At 37.7% G+C, this 20,994-nt stretch overlaps 1 protein-coding gene across 1 annotated transcript in view; it reads right to left on the reverse strand.

Moving 5' to 3' along the window:
* The window catches only part of NXPH2 (neurexophilin 2), a 147,641-nt gene extending 127,403 nt beyond the window's left edge, over positions 1 to 20,238 (reverse strand). The window contains exon 1 of the mRNA XM_053597526.1: positions 20,108 to 20,238. Coding sequence (XP_053453501.1) covers positions 20,108 to 20,158 — 51 coding nt within the window. The 5' untranslated portion in view covers positions 20,159 to 20,238. The remainder of the gene's footprint in view (positions 1 to 20,107) is intronic.
* Between the last annotated feature and the right edge of the window lie 756 nt (positions 20,239 to 20,994).

Below are 20,994 nucleotides of genomic sequence, written 5' to 3' on the forward strand. Positions count from 1 at the left end.
AGCTAACCATTTAAATTACTGACAGGTGGTCCAAGAGGACACCAAGGGAATGATGCCCAACACACAGAAATGTCCTCTCATGTCAGAGGGCACAGGGCAACAAAGTCAGAACTCCTCAATTAGGCTGGTTAACATTCAGAGTAGGATGAGCACAACTGAAACTTGGAGAATTTTTCCCCATATTGGAGAATTATAATACATACAGAACTGGAGAGTAGCCAGGGCAATGTGGATCCTCAGAGAAAGAGCTGAGTAGGTATTTCTGTGACAAGCGTGTTAGCAGATTCAGAACTGAGTGTATGTGAGGGAGGAGAAAGGAAAAGTTGAGAGGACAAAAGTCACAGTTATTGCTTCTTTTATGATATTCCTTTGAAGTTACCTTTAACCTACCTGGAGATGAAGGCCCTGAACTACACTCTCTGATTGCATCAAAAAGCGTCAACTTGAGATCCAAGGACTCCACGAGCTAGTACCTTTGTCCCATCTCCAGATTTCACACCAATACTGAAACATCACCAGCCATGGTTCACACATGACCCAGAAGTCCTAAAATCCCAAAATTCTTAATGTAAACCTTCAAATCACTCTACAATAACACTCGAAGATCACAGACTTAGCCCACTACACACATGAATAAAATATTGCTCTTCCACATTAGGCATTTCATTTAATAATATCGTAGATATAGTTGCTTTGGTTCCATATCATGTCAAAATACATCCCAGCCAAACAAATAAGTCAAAAATTAAATATTATGGAAGGAATTTGCTTAATTACTTCACCACAACCTTTCCTGTGCCAATTTTGCTTTATTCACTTAAATGTGTACAACACCTAACGAGGGTTTACATACCCTAATATTCTTCTTGTTCAGAATCCAGTCATGAAATTGTTTCTGGATGAGAATGTAAGTCTCTTGTCTGACAGGGTGCTCTAGAGAATCAAAAGATACCTTCATCAAATGGAGGCTGCAGGCTGCATCCTGATTAAATTTAACAATAACTGTCTAAAGATGATGCTATTAAATAGAAAGTAAATCTACCCCAAATCGACTAGAAACATGCTTGTTCAGCACAGCGAGAAGAGACAGTGCTCCTTACAGAATTTTGCTGGGATCCTCCAGGCACTCCGCACCTATTTACATGCATCACTATATCTACTATAGATATATATATATATATAATCTATCAATAATCTATAAATACACTGTATCTACTCTCATATACAGAAAAGCTTGGGGATGTCCCATTGTTACAAATAAGTTACAGTGTTTATCTGTAGGTAAAGTGATGACTTAAAACCACATGTGGCCTCGAAAAAATTCAAAGTTTCAATCACAAAATAATCATTGTAATTAACACTAAATAAAAATCTGATGCACGTGGGTGGCACCTGTGGCTCAAAGGAGTAGGACACTGGCTCCATGTGTCGGAGGTGGTGGGTTCAAACCCAGCCCCGGCCAAAAACTTCCAAAAAAAAAATCTGATGCACAGCTATTAGAATTAAAAGATAGCAAATTAAGCTATACTTAATGAAGAAAGTGTCATAGTATATAAGTGGCATCAAATTAAACCCATTACCTCACCAAGTACTTAAATAAATAAATAAGGAAATTAATGGAGAAAAACACTAAAATATCAGCATTAAACACAAGATGAGAAATCTTGATAAATTTAAAATTGACTACCTAAATCCTTATTTTCATACTTTCCTATCAAATGATTGAATCTAAACTTTAGAAATAATACTTCCCTTTATTATTTATTTATTTCTCTAATTATATAAATATCAATATACTTAAAAGGACAACGGCATGGCATATTGTGCTACAAACTAATGATCCACTAACAATGAGAATAAGACATTTAAAGTGTTATAATGTGGATGTGGGTGAGTGAACATCAGATTTTATTTTGTGGCAATGAGATCAACCAGTTCTTTGGCTACTGAGAACATCCTTTATGCCACTAGATAAAAACGGAGTTAAGCTTGAGAGAATCAGGCAGAGCAAATCGTAGTTTATGTCAGTATGGCACTTTCAGGTAATTGTAGGGGTCCTGCCCCAGAGGATCCCTATGACCACACTGTTAAGAATAGGAAATGTTTCCTATTCTTAAAACTCAGAGCTAAAAAACAAAGAGGCTTAAGCCACTATGAAGGTGATCAGTGACATTGACCAGCAGACTTGTGGCTTAGATTTAATATCCACCCAAACTTTTTCATGATAATCTATCACAGGAAGTTTTCCCTTGGCTCTGAAGCATAACCTGTCGGAGGAGTTACTGAGTGATTTCTCTCAGCAGTTCATCCATTCATTCATTCATTCAAGCATTTTTTTCTGATGCTCACTATGTAGCTTGCTGTGGTGTTACAGAGATTGAAATCTATATTCTGTGTGTTCATAGATTTCACTTGAGCTAACTGGAATACACAAAGAAATGCACCCACAATTATAGTGCCACAAGATAACTGCTACAAGTGAGGTAGGCCCAAAGGTTCAGAAGACCAGAAAGAAGCACTTGGGTGGCTTTGGAGAGGAGGTCTGCAAAAGCTGGAAAGCCCTAACATGACCTGAGGCATCTCCCTCCCTGATTACCATCATGCAATCAATGTATCTGAAGCTCTTTTCCTATGGGCTGGCTTATATCCCACGTACCAGCAGCCAGGGCTCCAAAGGTGTTATAAATTCATATAGCCAAAAGACATCTAAGAGACAATCTGGTCCAGAGGTTCCCAAACCTGGTGAAGCCCCGGTATTACCTGGTGCCTCAGCGCCAGCCCAGAGACATTGAGGCAACACATCTGAACATTCTGAAAATATTCTCTTGCTATGGCTGTTGCAGCTGCCCCATGAACCAGCATTGGGGAATCATTGAATCTACTTCAATTTTCAGAAGGAAAAGTTTAGAGGAAATTTATATCCAGAGGATTAAAATGACTTCAGCAAATCAGTGTCATAAGCACATTAGGATATCCAGCAATGGTGAAAGGTCTAGCAAAATTTTTAGCACAAATATTTAACACAAAATATTTTGAAGCCTTCTAATAAAATTCATATGTAACAGGAACATTTGTAAAAAAGAATATAAAGCCAAACTATATAACGGGTGAGAAAACTTCAAGAAAATTAGGTTTAGTAAAGGTACTTGTTACAACTGAGCTATAAGTTAGCTTTTCTCTTCCTAGTTGGAAAATTATAAAAGAACGCTGAATATAAACTCTCATTTTTTAAATAAAAATACCTGATTCATTGGGAAAAGATATTTTTGTCCCCAGTAGTACATTCTAAAGAAAAGCTTCCAAGTGCCATGCTGATATAGACACTTAGTTTACCATTGAATGAAGAAACAAAAATGTGAATATGAGAATTACCAAAAAATATTTTCTTGGTCATTTCTTACATTAATCTATGGAAGCTAAGAATACCACATATATTAGAAAATAGAATATGAGAATTACCAAAAAATATTTTCTTGGTCATTTCTTACATTAATCTATGGAAGCTAAGAATACCACATATATTAGAAAATAGAACCTTGACTTGTTTAATGATTTGTACAAAGAATGATAGTAGCACAGTCTAGGTCTGTGACTTTCAAGCCATCTTTCTGTCAATGAAAAGGTACAGCCTTTCACGTGGTGGCAAGTCTGGTAGGAGAGTGTTATTGTGTACATGCGTGTAGAGAGCAGGGACAGGAATGAGCTGGCCTGCCTAGGCTGCCCCTGATACATGCACTCTGATGGCCACAGTAGCCTATGTGGAGACTCATCCTCCATACATGGAGAGGGATTGAATAGCAGCCCAGCTGCTGTCCACTGTGGTTCTCAGACCTTATCCAAATCAGTAAAGTCATTATGCATTATAATTTCATGAAAATATATTTCAGGTATAAATATCTTTGTTATGATGTGATTTTTGGTCTTCTGGGTATTTGCCCAGTAGAGGGATTACAGGATTGAATGGCAGATCTATTTTTAGATCTCTAAGTGTTCTACATATCTCTTTCCAAAAGGAATGTATTAATTTGCATTCCCACCAGCAGTGCAAAAGTGTTCCCTTTTTCCTAAGTCATGGAAGAAGCCCAAGTGCCCATCGATTCACGAATGGATTAATAAATTGTGGTATATGTACACCATGGAATATTATGCAGCCTTAAAGAAAGATGGAGACTTTACCTCTTTCATGTTTGCATGGATGGAGCTGGAACATATTCTTCTTAGTAAAGTATCTCAAGAATGGAAGAAAAAGTACCCAATGTACTCAGCCCTACTATGAAACTAATTTAGGGTTTTCACATGAAAGCTATAACCTAGTTACAACCTAAGAATAGGGGAAAAGGGGAAAGGGAGGGGAGGGTGGGGAGAGATGGGTAGAGGGAAGGGGATTGGTGGGATTACACCAGCGGTGCATTTTTCAAGGGTATATGTGAAACTTGGTAAACGGTCTGTGAAGCTAGTGAATGATGCCCCATGATCATATCAATGTACACAGCTATGATTTAATAAATAAATAAAAGAAAAAGAAAATATATTTTAGATTGTAACATCACCAGATCTTTGTCTCCTTTTCTATTGCTGTATTTACCTCTGGAGGTTAAGATGCAACTGTCATAGGATACCTTCATAGACACAACATTTTAAAAATGAGAATTGCTTTATAGGAAGGGGACTCCCTCCCTCTCCCCCCAGGATGCCAAAGGTTTTCACTTTTTTTCTCCTATTATCTATCAATAAAATACGTTCTTTCACTTAAAAAATAAATACATAAATAAACAAATAAATGAATGCACTCCAATGTAGAAAAAAGCGATTCATATCATTTAGGCAAATAGAGGAACTTCATAGTTTATATTTCAGTAAACTTGAAAATAGCCAATTTTTCTTTTCTTTTTTTCTTTTTTTTTTTTAGGAGATAGTCTCAATTTGTCTCCCTCGGTAGAGTGCCGTGGCATCACAGCAACCTCCACCTTTTGGGCTTAGGCAATTCTCTTGCCTTAGCCTCCCAAGTAGCTGGGACTACAGGCGCCCGCCACAATGCCCGGCTATTTTTTTGTTGCAGTTTGGCCAGGGCAGGGTTTGAATCTGCCACCCTCGGTATATGGGGATGGCGCCCTACTCACTGAGCCACAGGTGCCGCTCAATTTTTCAATAAAAAGAAATGCAGTCTAGCTCCAAAGAGTCGAACTTGATAGTCATAAGTTACATTTAAAAAATCTCAACAACACTGAGTAAAATTTTATACACAAAACTACTACAGTCAGTTTTGATATCCAAAATAAAATCTGGATTTGTGATAAACTGTTTAAAGAATGTCATCCCCATCACCTTTTAATTGTAACAAATTTGCATGTCAAGTGTGATTCAGTTCACATTTTTCCTAGCCAACCAATATTTACGAATGCCATTTTCAGTGTTATTTGCTATCTTCTACAAAATAATTTTCCTGTCATTACCACCTTTTAAAATATAGAAATTAGACGGCTTTACTAAAACTTTCAGAGCCATTCCTAACAACTAGTAAGACCTGTGTATCTAAGGCCAAAATGAAATGTGTGACACTTTCTACTAGGGAGAGAAATCTTGTCCAGGCAAGGAATATCAGAGGATTATTCATCATTTATTTCACTTTAAAAGGAAAGCTTATCAAATAGAGATGTGTGCACAATGCCTGACAGAGTTGGCACTCTTAAATAATAGTTGAATTTAACTGAATTGAAGGGAATTTGCCTGAGTTGTAAAAACAGAAGTGTTAAGAAAGAAACCAAGTCTATGCAAAATGCTGACTTCTTTCTTGCAGTTCAACAAGGAAGCATTTAATTGGGAGAGGCCAAAGAGGTCCTTCGTTCAGCCTTTCAGACAAGCCAAAAATCACCTGAAGCAGGCATTCTTAAATGGAGTGCTTTTGCTTCCCAGCAGACATTTGGCAATATCTGGGGATAGTTTTGGCTGTACTAGTGGGAGAAGGTGCTACTTACTATATCTAGTGGGTAGAAGCCATATGTTCTTTTAAACATCTTACAAAACACAAGACAGCTCCTTACAACAAGTAGTTATTTGGCCCAAAGTGACAACAGTTTTGAGGTGCTCAAGTAGATAAACCCTGCCCTTCAGCCCACCCTGACAGATGACAAACGGCCTCTGCTTTCCCACTCGTAGAGAAGGTGAAGTCATGGCTGTGGCTTATGTCCTTACTATTGCTGGAAAGCTCTCCTCGCTAAAAAGACCAACTTCATTCTGGAAATTACAGGGTAATAAACATTCACTGAAAGCACTAGGGAAAGAGAAGTCAAATGCAAAATCATATTTCAAGATCAAAGTGCCTTTTCCAGACACTAATTTTAAACCTATTTTTTAAATCTATTTAAGTTGTAGAAGAAATGAAAGTGCAAAGTAAAGGAATTTTCTTACTGGATTTTTGTTGTATTCTTGTTAATTCTTCTATTATTTGGTAACTTTCAAGACTTTCTGTATATTGCTTAATTTATTAACATCAAACAGCTTCTATTTTCTTACTTTATAAGATGAGGAACATGACATGCTTGCCCACCTTCACCTCTCAATTTTTATCATTTTATTTAGGTTCATCAATATTTATTATATTACCCTCCTCTTCTGAAGCCATATTTAAATCATTCATGCTCTGCGTATAAGCCCATTTCAAATACAGCAAGCTATTTATTATAGCACTTATAGAACTGGGATTATTTCAGTGGAGCATCCTGAAGAGCCACAGTGTGATCCAATCACAGAAGGAAATGGAGCCCCAGGCCTTCCCAGAACACGATGTGACCTTACCCCATGTCATCCCTTTGTTCTGTATCTCTCTGGCTTTGAAGAACCTCTTCAAGGATTTCTCCACATGGAGAGAACAGTAATGCCCTTAAAATCCTTGTACACGTCAAATGTCATTTCAGCTTCTCTGATTTTTTCCTCCTTTTCTTCCTCTTCCCTTTTCCTTCATATCTGATAATCTGGTCTCAGTTCAACATCTCTTTCCCCTCAAAACTTTAAAGATGTGATTCCATTGTTATACTATCCAGTTATCCAACGTGGCTGGACGTGAGACGTGGTTTTTTTTTGTTTGTTTGTTTTATTTCTTCATTTGAGTGTAGACATTTTGTCAAGATTCTTTCTTTAAGTCACACTACTCAACATTTAACTAAGTCCTTCTCCTCATTGCCCCTGTCAGCTTTTCTAGAGCTCTTCACTGGATCTTCTTGATTTATTCCTTGTGTCTCTTACTTCTCTCGTACTTTCCATCCTGATCTTTGTGCTCTCTGCCATGGGAAGTTTTCATGACAGTTCACCAACACGAGCTTTATCCACATTCTTCTCAGCCTCCTTGACTTCTTATTTTGTCAGTTATATATTTCATTTCTAAGAATTCTTTCTTGTTCCTCAGTTGATCTTCCTTCATAGCAACTTGCTTTTATTTTCAGGATACAGTTTCTTTTCTAATCTCTGAGAATACTAATTGGTAATTTAAAAAATTAGTCAGTTCTTACATCATTGCCTTCCTCCAAAATAAGTCGTTCTCTTTTCTCCTCCCTTTTATTCCTAATGATTACTCGTAAGTGTCTGCTGATCTGGTACCTATGACTATTTTGAGTGGAAGATCATGATGAATATCATGGCTTTTGGGGTCTTTGTCTGTCTGTCTTTCTCTATAAAAGAGTTCCTTCTCTAGCAGATGTGCTCATTACAAGTTCTCTAAGGGGAAGGCATAGTGTTGATTGCCTAGGAAGCATGGAACTGTTCCTTCAAGAGTCCTACCCTTCTCAAGCTCAGCCATATGACCCAAGCAAACCAGGTTATGTTAACCAGTACATAACATCTTAAATGAAGCGAAGTAAGAATTGGAAAGGGGGGAAAAAACACCCCCCCAATCCAAACAAAGTACAGTTGGCATTTATTTATCATGTTGGCTAATAGATAATCTGAACCCAGTGGTTCTCAACCTTCCTAATGCCATGATTTATTTTCATTGTTACAAAGGGGTCACGACCCACGGGTTGAGAACTGCTGCTTAATCTTTTCTAGATGCTTCCCTATATACTAAATGTCTTCCTTGCTTGAGTTAGTCGAAGTCTATTTCTGTTGCTTGCACACAAACAAACCTAGCTGAGATAGGTGGAAAGGAAGACTGTCATTTTTTAAGCTAATGCTATGTGCGTCAGGTATTTTATGTTTTTATATGTTTTTATGCAATCAGCATAACCCTATGAGATAGCTATATTTACTATTATTTTATGAGAAAAGAAACTGAAATTCAGTACATTTATTAGCTTACTAGGATCCAAGTCAGTCTCACCCCCAAACCTAAGCTTTTTCCTCCATTCTGAAGTATCCGTGGAGCATTAAGGATACAGGCCTGGCTGCAGTTAAGAATACGTGATAAATATTGTATGAGAGATTTAAGGTGAGGAAAGCCAAGAAGAAGAATTTAGACTCACTGTGTTAAGAAAAAGAGAATCACAATCCAGTCTCATTCTTAATAGTGGAGAGGCATAGTAAATCACAGGAGAATTTAAGAAAGATGATTCTGTGATACGAGGGATGAATTTAGAAGGCTCATGTTGGGATGAGACACACCAGTAGGAGGCTATGGTGGTGATGAAATGGCTAGGGACAGAGAGAGAGACAGTTTACAGAGAGATTTGGAAGGAAATTTCATAGGATTTTGTGACTGAACAGATATTATAGGGGATGAGAAAAGAGCCAAAAATGACTACAGGACTTGAAGTTGCAAGAAGAAAAGCTAAAGGAATACATGTACTTGCTTTCCTGCCAAAATCCCAATGAAACGATATAGGAATGTGAAAGCCAGAATGAGTGCACCGAGTCTAGAATTCAAGAGTCTCTGGAAGATACAAAGAGTGAAATCAGAATGATGCAGAAGCCAAGCATGCTGAGCAGCCTATATAACCAGGCAAAGGCAAAGGAGAACAGCACCTGAGCAGGAAACTGAGGTTTATCCCCCCACCTGGGCACCTCCTCCCACCACCAGGCTCAGCACAGCTGTAGTTGCAAGTGAAGCAACTACACCAGGCACCAGGGCAGCTCCCAGGAGATTGCAACACACTCCTCTGAGCATGAGGTACTGGGGTTCTGGACCACCACCCCTTCCCCCCTAAGCTTCATTCAGTTTGGGTCCCTGCCACTGAAGCCTCCTAGAGAGAGGGACAGGGTGAAGGCAGTCCCCTCGCTGCCCACTGCTTCCAAAGCAATTAATACACACCTATGTGGGGAAAAATAGGGTGTAAATTCACAGGTATGGAGTAGGTTGTTAAAAATTCATATAATTGTACATATAATTTTATGTTTAAAATTAACAAAAGATGGGTGGCACCTGTGGCTCAAGGAGAGGGCACCGGCCCCATATACTGGAGGTGGTGGGTTCAAACCTGACCCTGGCCAAAAACTGCAAAAAATAAATAAATAAATACAAATAAAAAAAATAAAATTAACAAAAGTGATTCACTAAGGGTTGAAGAAAAAAACCTGAATGGGCAGGTAGCCATAAAGCAAACGGAAAATTTATGAAAGAATTCCTTCTGAAAACAAAAAGGCTCAATGGAGTAAAATGACTCCCAACAAACTACCGAGGGAAAAACAATGCTCAAGTATTTTAACTTCTTTCAAAACTGAGGGAGAAAAAATAGAAGTCTTTCTAATTATGATCCTAGCATAATCCTGAGGCAAAAACTTGGCATATTTCACTTCAGATATGTTTTATTTATGAAAGTAGTCAAGGTCCCTGAACTAAATAACAAAAGCATATTTGCAAAATAAATACAAATAGTAAATAAATGTAAATAATGAACTTTATAGTTAGTAAAGTTTGTGTAATTCAACAATATTTTGAATTTTTTATCCAGTTCACAAGGGTAATAAATTTTAATATGAGATAAAATATTCGGTGAAGAGTCAGATATACAATTGCTTAAAGATGATATGATTAAACACAAAATCCAGAATCAAATAAAAATTATTAAAACTAATAATAATTAGTCCAAAAATAGAACAAATACAAACATAAATATACAAAAATAAATAGCTTCCCTTATGCTCTAGCAAAAGCCAATTTTAAAACATTAGGCATAAAAAAGATATCCACAACAACCATATAAAGTATAAAATATCCAGGAATAATAAGCTACAGAACAATTGTGCAGGAACAATATTAAAAGGAAACTGTAAAAATTTAAAGGCAATAAAAAAGACAGTTGAAAAATGGAAACTTATTTTAAAAAGCAATTCAAAAAATAAGAAATACAAACAGCTATTAAATATTAAAACAGACTTTACATTTTTAAAAAGCAATATAACAACACATTTTAAAAACAATGAAGTGTTTTCCTGTAATAACCTGGCAAAGTTTTAAAAAATGTATCAATATTTGAGTAGGAATACAAGCATGTACATTCACTCTGAGTAGTACCATATATCAGTACAATCATTTAGGAAAATAAATATATTTATAAAAATTCAAATTATAGAGCGGTGCCTGTGGCTCAAAGGAGTAGGTGCAGGCCCCATATGCCGGAGGTACAAATTATACATTCTCAGTATATGCTGGCACTGAGCCAGCATTTTCAATTCTAGGAATTTGTTGTAAAGACTTATCTAAAAATGTACTAAGGATTCAAAATAGTCAAAATTTTAATTGAGGACTGATTAAATATATTACGGCACATTGATGCAATAAAATACTAATACTATGGACACTTAAAAACACAAGTTGCTCTGTATCATACCAGAGCAGTCAAAACATATATTTGCATTAAAAAAGCATATTGTAAAATATTATATTATGCATTATACCATTAAGATAAGAGCACACATATCTATAATATCTGGAAAGATACACATTAACTAGCAATAGTGATTAGCCCTGAGTGTAAGGTAGCAAAAAGCAGGTGGGAGAGAAGATGGCTAGTTTAAAAATTTCTGAGTATTTAAAAAAAATTCAAAATAGAAATCTTAGATTGAGTTCCCCAGGAGCAGACACTGAAGCAAGTATTTGAGTGCAAATAATGTATAATGAAGGTGCTTCTGGAAAAGTCTGGTAAGGGCAGCAGGTGAGAGTATAGAAAGCCATGGAAATATATGATTGAGTCCAGGGAAGGGTTGCTCCCGCCTGCTCCCATGGGGACACCCAGAGTATCTGCTATGCTGCAGAGCTGTCCAGACTGCAGGCGAGGGAGCTCTTCACACTCTGACACCTGTCAGTCATTAGTCAAAAGCTGTCCAGGGGACATGAACAGCACCTGTAGCTCTAGAGTGCACTCTGGCAGGGCACATCCCCCAAAGGGATCTGTGTAGAGAACTAACAACAACAGAATCTACTATGTTACCTCCACGATAAAAAATATATACTAATAAAGAGAAAGACAGCAAGAGCTATACATAGCTAGAAAGCAAAATTAAACATTAACACTCCCAAATTCTGCACAAGTCTGGGCAGCTATTAGACAGCCTCCCATGCCCACCAACTCCATCTCATAGTCCTATTTGTCCTAGGATTAAGTGCCCCTTAATCATAGAGAAAACCCATAGTTTCTCTCTTCTTTTTATCTTTTCCATCTAGAGTGGTATAGGAGATTCTGAGAAGTGAGAAGGAGTTCTCAAAACCTCTACTGATTCTACCTGGAGCCACATAATGTGGCCACCAACTTAATATGAAACCTGCATAAAAGCTGGGACAGCTGCCAATCAGACTTCATGAGGTTAAATTCTAAATAGTACTCCAGATTAAGAAACATGTTCCCAGGATCTGTTTGTTCTATTTAACTTATTTGACTTTATGGCAAAACTTATTTTAAAAATCTCTAAGATGAATGAGGTTTCTACATTGGTGATAGCTCAGAGGAACTGTATGTTTTCCAGAAATGTCCTTCAACTCCATCATTCTGGACTTCAATGATGAGCGTCTAGAAAGATGGCACTCATGATCAACCCCACAATCTTCTACAAATGAATGCTGCCATGAATTAAGGGCTGAACTGAGTGGACAATTCAAATTTTATCATTTGTACTATCTATAGTCTGCTTCTGAAAACCCGCACTTTTGGTACTTCATCTATAAAATGGATGCAATAATTATTCCTCTACTTAGTTTTCACAGCAGATGTGAAGATGAACCATGACATTACATACTTGAAAGAATTTTGTAAACCATGTAGTGCTTTACACCGAGTCCCTTGTCTTAGCACAAAAACTCTGGATATTAAAAAAGGGGAAGGTGGTAACATTAAGATCTGAATCTAAGTATGTTGAAAAGACATGTGTGGCTTTGGACATGTTGAATGTGAGTTGGTAGTAAAATATTCAAGTCATAATAAACTAACAGAATGATAGAAACATGGGCTTGGAGCCTGGGCAATGGGATAACAACTGAGATACAAATTTAAGAGTCAGCAACACAGAAAAAATGGGTGTATTAGAAACTATATAAAATACACCTTTGACAACTTTACTTCCCTTTCCACATTTCCATTGTCATATTCCTTAATTTACTCCTATTTGTCTCTTGTTTGGACTATCCAAGAGCAAAACGTTATTAATAAATATTCTTATCACTATTATAAAATGTTAAGTGGTTCCTTACAATTGCTATTCATTTATTGTACACATTATCCACACAAAAGATCATACAGATTCTCACACTCATCAACTACTTTCACTAGTTAAACCTACACACACAGATGAGAAATAGAATCCTGGAAAAGAAATAACAAGAATTTTTAATAGCCATATAGATTACTCATGTGATCTTTCCCTTTGAATAATCCATACTATTTCTTAAATTAATATGCTATATAACATAAGATAAAATTGATGAGATTTAAAATTTTCACTATAATATGATAATGTTTGAACATCATAAGCTTACATATTCTTGCATGAAGATATTTACACAGATATTTTTTATGACCTTAGAATCACTTAAAAACCAGCAGTATCACAAAGGCAAAATTCATTTGTACAGACGTTTACAATGTTTATGATTGGACGGCACCCTAGGATGAGTTAGTCTTTCTCTTTCACTTGGATTTACTCTATTGGTGATTTTGTCCATCTCTGTCTCACATGCCCATTTTTTGTTAGTTCTATTTTAAAAAATCTTGTAATATTTACATTTGAACTCTTGAAACTTTTCAAGTTAGTTAAAAGTATTTCAAATTTAAATAAGTGGTATTCTACTAAGACATACAAAAGTCACATGCTAGATTTCTGGTTGAAGAACAGTATTAAGATGTAATGTTGCTTATCTTAGTAATTAGAATTTAACTGAGAGTTAATCTGGTTTTTATTTTGATTGAAGTAATGACAAGATGTTGGTAGTTTACGATTTAAAAATGGCACTGGGGGGAACCATGAATGCACCATTTTAATTTAAATTTTATTGATTTTTCTGGTTATATATGTTAAATAAGTGCTTATCAATTCCTGTGCTTAGTTTCACTAAATTTTCCTTTTCCATAAACAGAGATGACAGTAATTAGTCTTATAGTGTTTTAAATCTACCTCTAAGTATATGTGTCATTTATGATATAGTTAATAGCATAAAACACATATAAAATTTATATTTAAAATATACATTTTAATATAAAATGTATATTTATATTACATTCGCACGCAAGATATATTTTAAATTCTTCAGTAACTAAAGATGTAAATCATAAAAAGAAAAAACCCAGAACCTGCTGAAATACATGGAAAAAAGGAAAGCAATGTTAGAAACGATTTTTCATCTACATGGCCATTAATGACTTTTTTAATAGGGGTGTGAGGCTGTTAAATGACCTGCCCAAGATACAGACACTCACAAGTGCACACACACACTTGGACCAGTTCCGTTTTGTTTACTGCTGATTCCTACCGCTTGCTGTGATCTCAGTATAAAGCCAGGATCAAAACAGATGGTCAGAAAATATTTGTCGGATATTCAATTTATTTAGAAATAGAACTCCAGTCTTTTGACATCAAATTCAAGTTCTTCTCATGGATGGAAACATTTAAAATGCCCTTCTCTATCTTCTGGACTTACTAAGAGAACAGAATGTGGTAAATTTTCTGAAAGAAACTTGAAAATGGGTAAGTATATGCAAATCAAAGGCATTATTATCATCATATTTTAAGTTTATAAAATGTCCCATTTCTCTTACCGTAGATCTATGGATTTATGGATCTACGGTAAGAGAAGGTAAAATTGACAAGAATGGCAATTTTCATGTCATCTGCTGCTGAACTTTTAGGGCAATTTTAAAGACAAATACTGTGTTTGAACTTCTTGAATGATCTGACTGGGAAAAAGAAAACTGTCTCCTATACATTTGGGTTTAAATAATGAAAACTTTCATTATTGAAATTATATGAAAACTTTTATAGCAATTCTACAAAGAAACACATTCCTTATTATATGCTGGTCTTACAGCATAATGAATAAAACATTTGCTTAACAAATTTCATCTAGATTTTCATAAATTAAAAACAAAATGGAAGTTGTAAATAACATCCTAGAATTCTTTCTATAATATGAAAACCTATGTTGTAAATTGCTTTAGAGCCATTTTCTATTGAGCAAGGTTTATAAAATAAAGAATGAAGTTGTCAACACCATTGGTCATATCTCAAGTAATAAAAAAATATAAATAGTTCATTAGTAATAGAAACATAAAAACACTGACTAAGGCACCTGAATTTGGCACAATGAAAAATACTCATGATGAAATAACATTATAAAATCTTATGGCAGTAAAAAAAAAAAAGAATAGTTTAATTGGGAAAAGATTATCAAAAATAACTTAAACATACTACGACTGAAATTATAACCATCGTGCAAGTCAAAACTGTAGGATTATGCCTGTAAATTCAGTGATCAGGTCAATAATATAGAAATCAGTTTGTTCCCTCATCATCCTATGTATTTCAAGGATGCCTAGAGTGCACTGTCACATGAGTGAGTGCTCAAAATCTACTTTGAGATATCATCTAACTCCAGTAAGATTAGCCCATATCACAAAACCCCAAGACCAGAGATGTTGACGTGGATGTGGAGAAAAGGGAACACTTCTACACTGCTGGTGGGAATACAAATTAATACATTCCTTTTGGAAAGATGTTTGGAGAACACTTAGTGTTCTAAAAATAGATCTGCCATTCAATCCTATAATTCCTCTACTAGGAATATACCCAGAAGACCAAAAATCACATTATAACAAAGATATTTGTACTAGAATGTTTATTGCAGCCCAATTCATAATTGCTAAGTCATGGAAAAAGCCCAACTGCCCATCGATCCACAAATGGATTAATAAATTGTGGTATATGTACACCAGGGAATATTATGCAGTCTTAAAGAAAGATGGAGACTTTACCTCTTCATGTTTACATGGATGGAGCTGGAACATATTCTTCTTAGTAAAGTATCTCAAAAATGGAAGAAAAAGTATCCAATGTACTCAGCCCTAGTATGAAACTAATTTATGGCTTTCACATGAAAGCTATAACCCAGTTATAACCTAAGAATAGGGAGAAAGGAGAAAGGGAGGGGAGGGTGAGGGGAGGTGGGCAGAGGGAGGGTGATTGTTGGCATTACACCTGCGGTGCATCTTATAAGGGTACATGTGAAACTTAGTAAATGTAGAATGTAAATGTCTTAACACAATAACTAAGAAAAGGCCAGAAAGGCTATGTTAACCAGCGTGATGAAAATGTGTCAAATGGTCTATAAAACCCGTGTATGGTGCCCCATGATCACATTAATGTACACAGCTATGATTTAATAATAATTTTTTAAAAAGTTGGCAAAAAACTAAAAAAAAATAAAAAAATAAATAAAGCAGCTTTAAATTAACTCCCAAATCAAGATATTAAATGCCATCTTCAAACCGGCAATAATGTTTATGGCTAAGACAGAAATGAGATTCTTTACAGAAATGCTGACACAGCCTTAACTGTAGGCACTTGTGTGTGCAGCTATAATTCTTGTCTCAAACCTTACCCAGCAAAGCTCCAGGTAAAGGAGTCCACTGGATATGTAAACAGCAGGAGACAGTCCTAGAGCTTTTACAAAATCACGAACTTGTGACACATTTATTCTCATCTTTGATTGCTACCATAATTGACTAAATCATTCAAGATGTATTGATTAATTCTTTAATAGATAAAACGTGGCAATGTATTATTTTTAAAAAATCAACATTTCTTAACTTATTTGATTCGCAAGAACTACATATTTTAAGTTAACAATGTCAACCTTGAAAAGGTTTTCAAAAAAGCCTTTGCCTTATTTAGCATTCTAACAACTGAAAACAATAAAAAAGAAAATATATAGCATGAAGATTAAGAAGGCTCTTCTTTTCCATTCAAAAATTCATTAAACAATAACATAATTTCCTAAGAGGAGTCAGTTTCCTGTGTCAAAGGTATTTGAAACTGGACCAGATAACAACATAATCTCAGAATAGGCCATGGGAACACAACTTTTACTGGAAGGAGGGTGGCTGGAACTGAGGACTGAATTCTAATTTTTAAAAATATCTAAGATAATGATGCCTATAACGAGGGGTTAACTTTAAAGCTCAGTCAACTTTAAGTCATACCCATGATACAGTAGTATTTTTTCTCCTTCCCATTGTTATCTAGTTGATGATATAGGACTATCGATCCTACATTGGGTAATAACTGTTTTGATGTTTATTGACCAAGTCGTATGAGGAAAACTGTGATTTCTGAATGGAAGACAGGCATGAACTATCACTTCTTGTAAATACAGAATAGGAAGTAAATATGAATATCACACTAAACCCATATTCAAATTATCAATGTGTTATGATAAACATGAATGCCTTTAATTTGTAGGAGATATAACAAGGCTGAACTTAAAATTGTACCATTTCCATCATAAATATTCTGATTTTATAGCATTCTAAAAATTTGTTAACTTACCTCACTTTTAGCTTATATTTTACTTTATAAACTTAACATTGTATCACAGAAAAACAAGTTCAAATGTGTCACAGACTCATTTTTTAAATCATCAGTAAATGTTACCTTAAACTCTAATAATCCATTTTAATTAAAATTGAATGTTTTACAATCTGCTTTTTACTTAAAGGCAAAAATCACACTTATTACCAGTTACAAATTATCATGCAAATCTGTAAGAAGTTGACATCTGCGAAGTCTTTACCTTGTATTATAATGAAACAACATTCATTTTGTTGTTATATTCATTTCAAATGCTAATTTTTCTTCATTAGATGGCAGAAAAGAAATAAAGTGTTCTTAATACTCTTATAAAGAATATGTTGCTGAATAAGAATTTTTAAAATACATTCAAGATGAATATTTAAATTTTATAGATGCCTACTAATCCTAGTAATAAGGTACAGCAACTTATCTGTTAAAAGGACTAGACAGAGGCCAGGAAAAATGGGTAAGGAGCTATAATATACGTATAAACATTCTTTGTAGGCTACCTGCAAAATTGTGCAATTTAGCTTATTATTTTCTTAAAAGTTTAAATTTCACAAAAATAAATTTAAAAAAAAAAAAAACAGTCTAGTTATTTTGACAGTGTCATATGATTAGTAACTTATTTGGGCCAAACTCCCTGTGATCACTTTCAGATGAAGCAGGCAATTTTCATATAATTAAATTTTCAATAAGTCCAAATGAATCCACTACTCATTTAAAATATTTAGCATTTTTTAAAAAAGTAAATTCTTCAGGCTGGCAGTGCAGATGGAACAGTAAAATCTAATTCCAATAATAATGCAACTCCACTCCTCACTCCCCAAAAAATTTTTAAGAATTTTTTTTTTTTTTTTTTTTTGCTTTATATCAGCAGAGGGCAGATCTTGTGAATACATATGGTTCATAGGAAAGTAAAAGATTAGTTTTAAATCTAGAAAACATTTTATCCACCCACGTTAGGATTTAACAAAGAAGTTCAATATCAGCTGAAAAAGAGGAAGAACAAAACCAGGAGCCATCCAAAGGAGCAAATTAAAATCCGTCCTTTTTGCTACCTGCTGGGGTGGGGCCCTGTGGTAGGATTGGGGAATGTTTCAATTTAGATGTACCCTGCTCAGCCACTCTGTTTTCCTTTCACATCCTAACCCCCTTGTGCTAGAAGGCTGGCAAGGGCTCTAAGAACGTGGAGAACGTAAACAGCCTTTTATTGTCCAAAAGGATGGCAGTGTAAGGAATGTGTGCTTATCACAGGGCTGCAGATCCACCTCACTTACCATGATAAAGGGCTCTAGGAAAAAAAAAAAAACATTACAACCCAAGCACAATCCAAAAACGGATTAGAATTTGACATAAGCTTCCTTAAAAACTAATCAATCAATCCGTGCTGTAATATTAGAATCTAGCTCTTAAGGAAATATATAATCCCTTTAAGATTTATTTCCTAATTCCCTATTGACTATGGTGGTGTGGGGAAAGAAATCTAATTATTTCCAATATAGGTAGCTGATAGGAGAACTTTTCCCCAGCACATGCCAAAATACATTTCCTCATCTGTAAGAGACTAACACAGTGTTAATGGAGCAGATACACAGTTCATGATCTTTAAATGCAAAATTAATCAACTAAGATTCATGAAGATAATCTAAAGACCCCAGGCAAGTACCTGATTTTCCAGGCTCTTCCGTATACACGCCATATAAATGCTGCTTGGTTCGATCACCTTTTACTGAAATCCAGATTACATTTTTTAAGTAATTGATACTGAAGATCAATGTAGCATATATTTTAGATTTATAATGCCTAAGGTGTAAAGTTTACTTTGACATGCCGTCTTACAGCCAGTATGTATTGGCTTATTCAAGGATATTTAGAAAATCACTGCATTTTCTTCTTGATGCTATTCAAGAATTTCTGAGTTAACCCTGTGGAGGTGAAGCTAATCTCTGTTGCAACAAGGACAACTGGCCCTTCAGTGGCCATTCTCCTTCACCTTTTAGAGTCCCTTCCACCTTCAAAACTTGTGAAGTGCCTCTGGCTTTACTGTGTCATACATATCACAGAGAAAGAGAAACTTTCTTAAGTTGATTGTTTATTTTCCCTCTAAAAGAAAAAGGGACAGAGAGAGAAGATGTGGAGAGAGGAAAAGAGAAAGTGTCGTCTTTAACTGCCTGGTCAAAGTCTTAAGTCTGAGGACCAGAGACACCCTGCAATCAGAAGAAAGCCCTCTTAACAGCAGCGAGTGGAGACAGGTGCCAAGTGGCCAGGGAAATCCACCAAGGAGGCGGACCAAGCCAAAGCTCTTCTTGGCCGCCTAGAATTTTACTTTAAAAGTTTCTTCTTGACGGTCTTGTTTCCTGTCTCCCTTAAATACAATGCATTACCAATACATACAGTTTATAGGTATATTCCTAGAGGAGGAGAGCCTGGCACCTCGCCACCCGGAGACATTAAGAAGTCACCTCGTGCACCCTGAACCACCTTGGTATCCCTCACATTCCTCAGAGCCAAGAGCGGTCCAGGTCAGGCGGGAGGTATCTAGCAGAAAAGACCGCTTAGAAATGCCTGAGAGGAGGCTCCACGTGGAGTTGAGCGTGAAAGTTACCTTCTGCACCCCCAATTGGCAGAAAACCCTATGCCCGTCCCCAGCGCCAGACGGAAAACGAAGAGAAATCCAAGCTGTCCCTATAATCGGTCGCTGCCTAAGTTTTTCCCCAGCAAGACGCCACTACCTGGCTCTGCGGAAGAGGAGGCACGACGCTCTGCTTTGGAAGAAGAGTCTGTGGGCATCTGAGCAAAACGCCACGTGAAAAAGAAAAACCACCAAGAAGGTGTTTCAACCTATGCTCCTCTTAGCCATCTGCCCCCATTGACTTCTTCCTCTCTGGCACCTTCTTCCCCACGACCTTCTGCCTACTTTACCTAAGCCCGCATGTCCCAATCCTTGCCGAGCCCCTCACCGCCTCTAGTTCCCTCTGCTCCATTCCTCAGGTCTTCCCCTTTAATAACTAAGACAACCCAAACTCCTTCCACTCCGGTCGTCCTTTAGCCCCACTTCCCGAGCAGCCCCGAGTCCGCGGCCAGCGCGGTTTTCCCGCCGAACGCGTCCCCGCCGGGCACTCACCAGCTGTAGCAAGCCGGGGACTACGACGAGGGGCAGCGGCCGTAGGCGCATGGTGCCGGCTGGCGCGGCTTCTCACAGGCTGCGCGCCCTTGCCTGCCTCTCGCGCATCTCCACTTGGGGGGCAGGATTGAGGACACAGTGCGGTTCTTCCCTCCTGGAATCCCAGCGCAGGCAGCACGGCGCCGCTCGGGCCGGTGGGCGGGCCGGGAAGGGAGAGGCGGGAGGACCGGGGTGCCTCTCAGGGGCTCCGCGCGCCCTTCTCCGAGGGGCAGGAAAGGAGCGTGCGGGGCCGCTAGCGCTCAGGCACGCAGTGCGGGCTACAGCCGCGCCCGGGACTTTAGATGGAGCGGGGACTCTAGATGAGCGCGGGGGACGCCCGCGGGCAGGAGGCGGGGGCTCGGGCGCTTTGGTGCGGGTTCCTGCGCTATACTGCTCTCCGGATCCGGTGCCACTGGGCGATGCCTGGCAGAGCTGAGCGCTCCCGGCCAGCCGCACCCCGGAGCCCCGCGAGTCCGGGCGCCTCTTCTCGCCCGGACCAGCAGAGGGCCAGTTCGGGCGGCTCGGCGATGCCGGGCTCCCTGCTCACTGACTGGCTCTAGCTTTGGCCGGGGAGGTTGGGGGTAGGGGGAGAAAGGATTCTCCCTGGGTGGATATCCGGAGTGAGCCTGAGAACGCCCTGGGAGTTTAGGGAGGTAGGCGAAGGCAGGGTCCTGGGGCGGGGCGTGGGGCTACGCACGGGAAAGGCTGGGGCGGAGAGATGTGGCTGGAGCCCAGGACGCCCCGGAAAAGGGCCCTACTCCACCGCGGTGCCAAGCTCGCGGAGCCGTGGGCGAGGGGTGCAAAGTGTGCGTGGTGCAGCTGGAAGAATTTCTGGGTTTGAGAAGTAA

This window comes from Nycticebus coucang, chromosome 7 (genome assembly GCF_027406575.1).
Source record: "Nycticebus coucang isolate mNycCou1 chromosome 7, mNycCou1.pri, whole genome shotgun sequence".
Classification (NCBI taxonomy): Eukaryota; Metazoa; Chordata; class Mammalia; order Primates; family Lorisidae; genus Nycticebus; species Nycticebus coucang.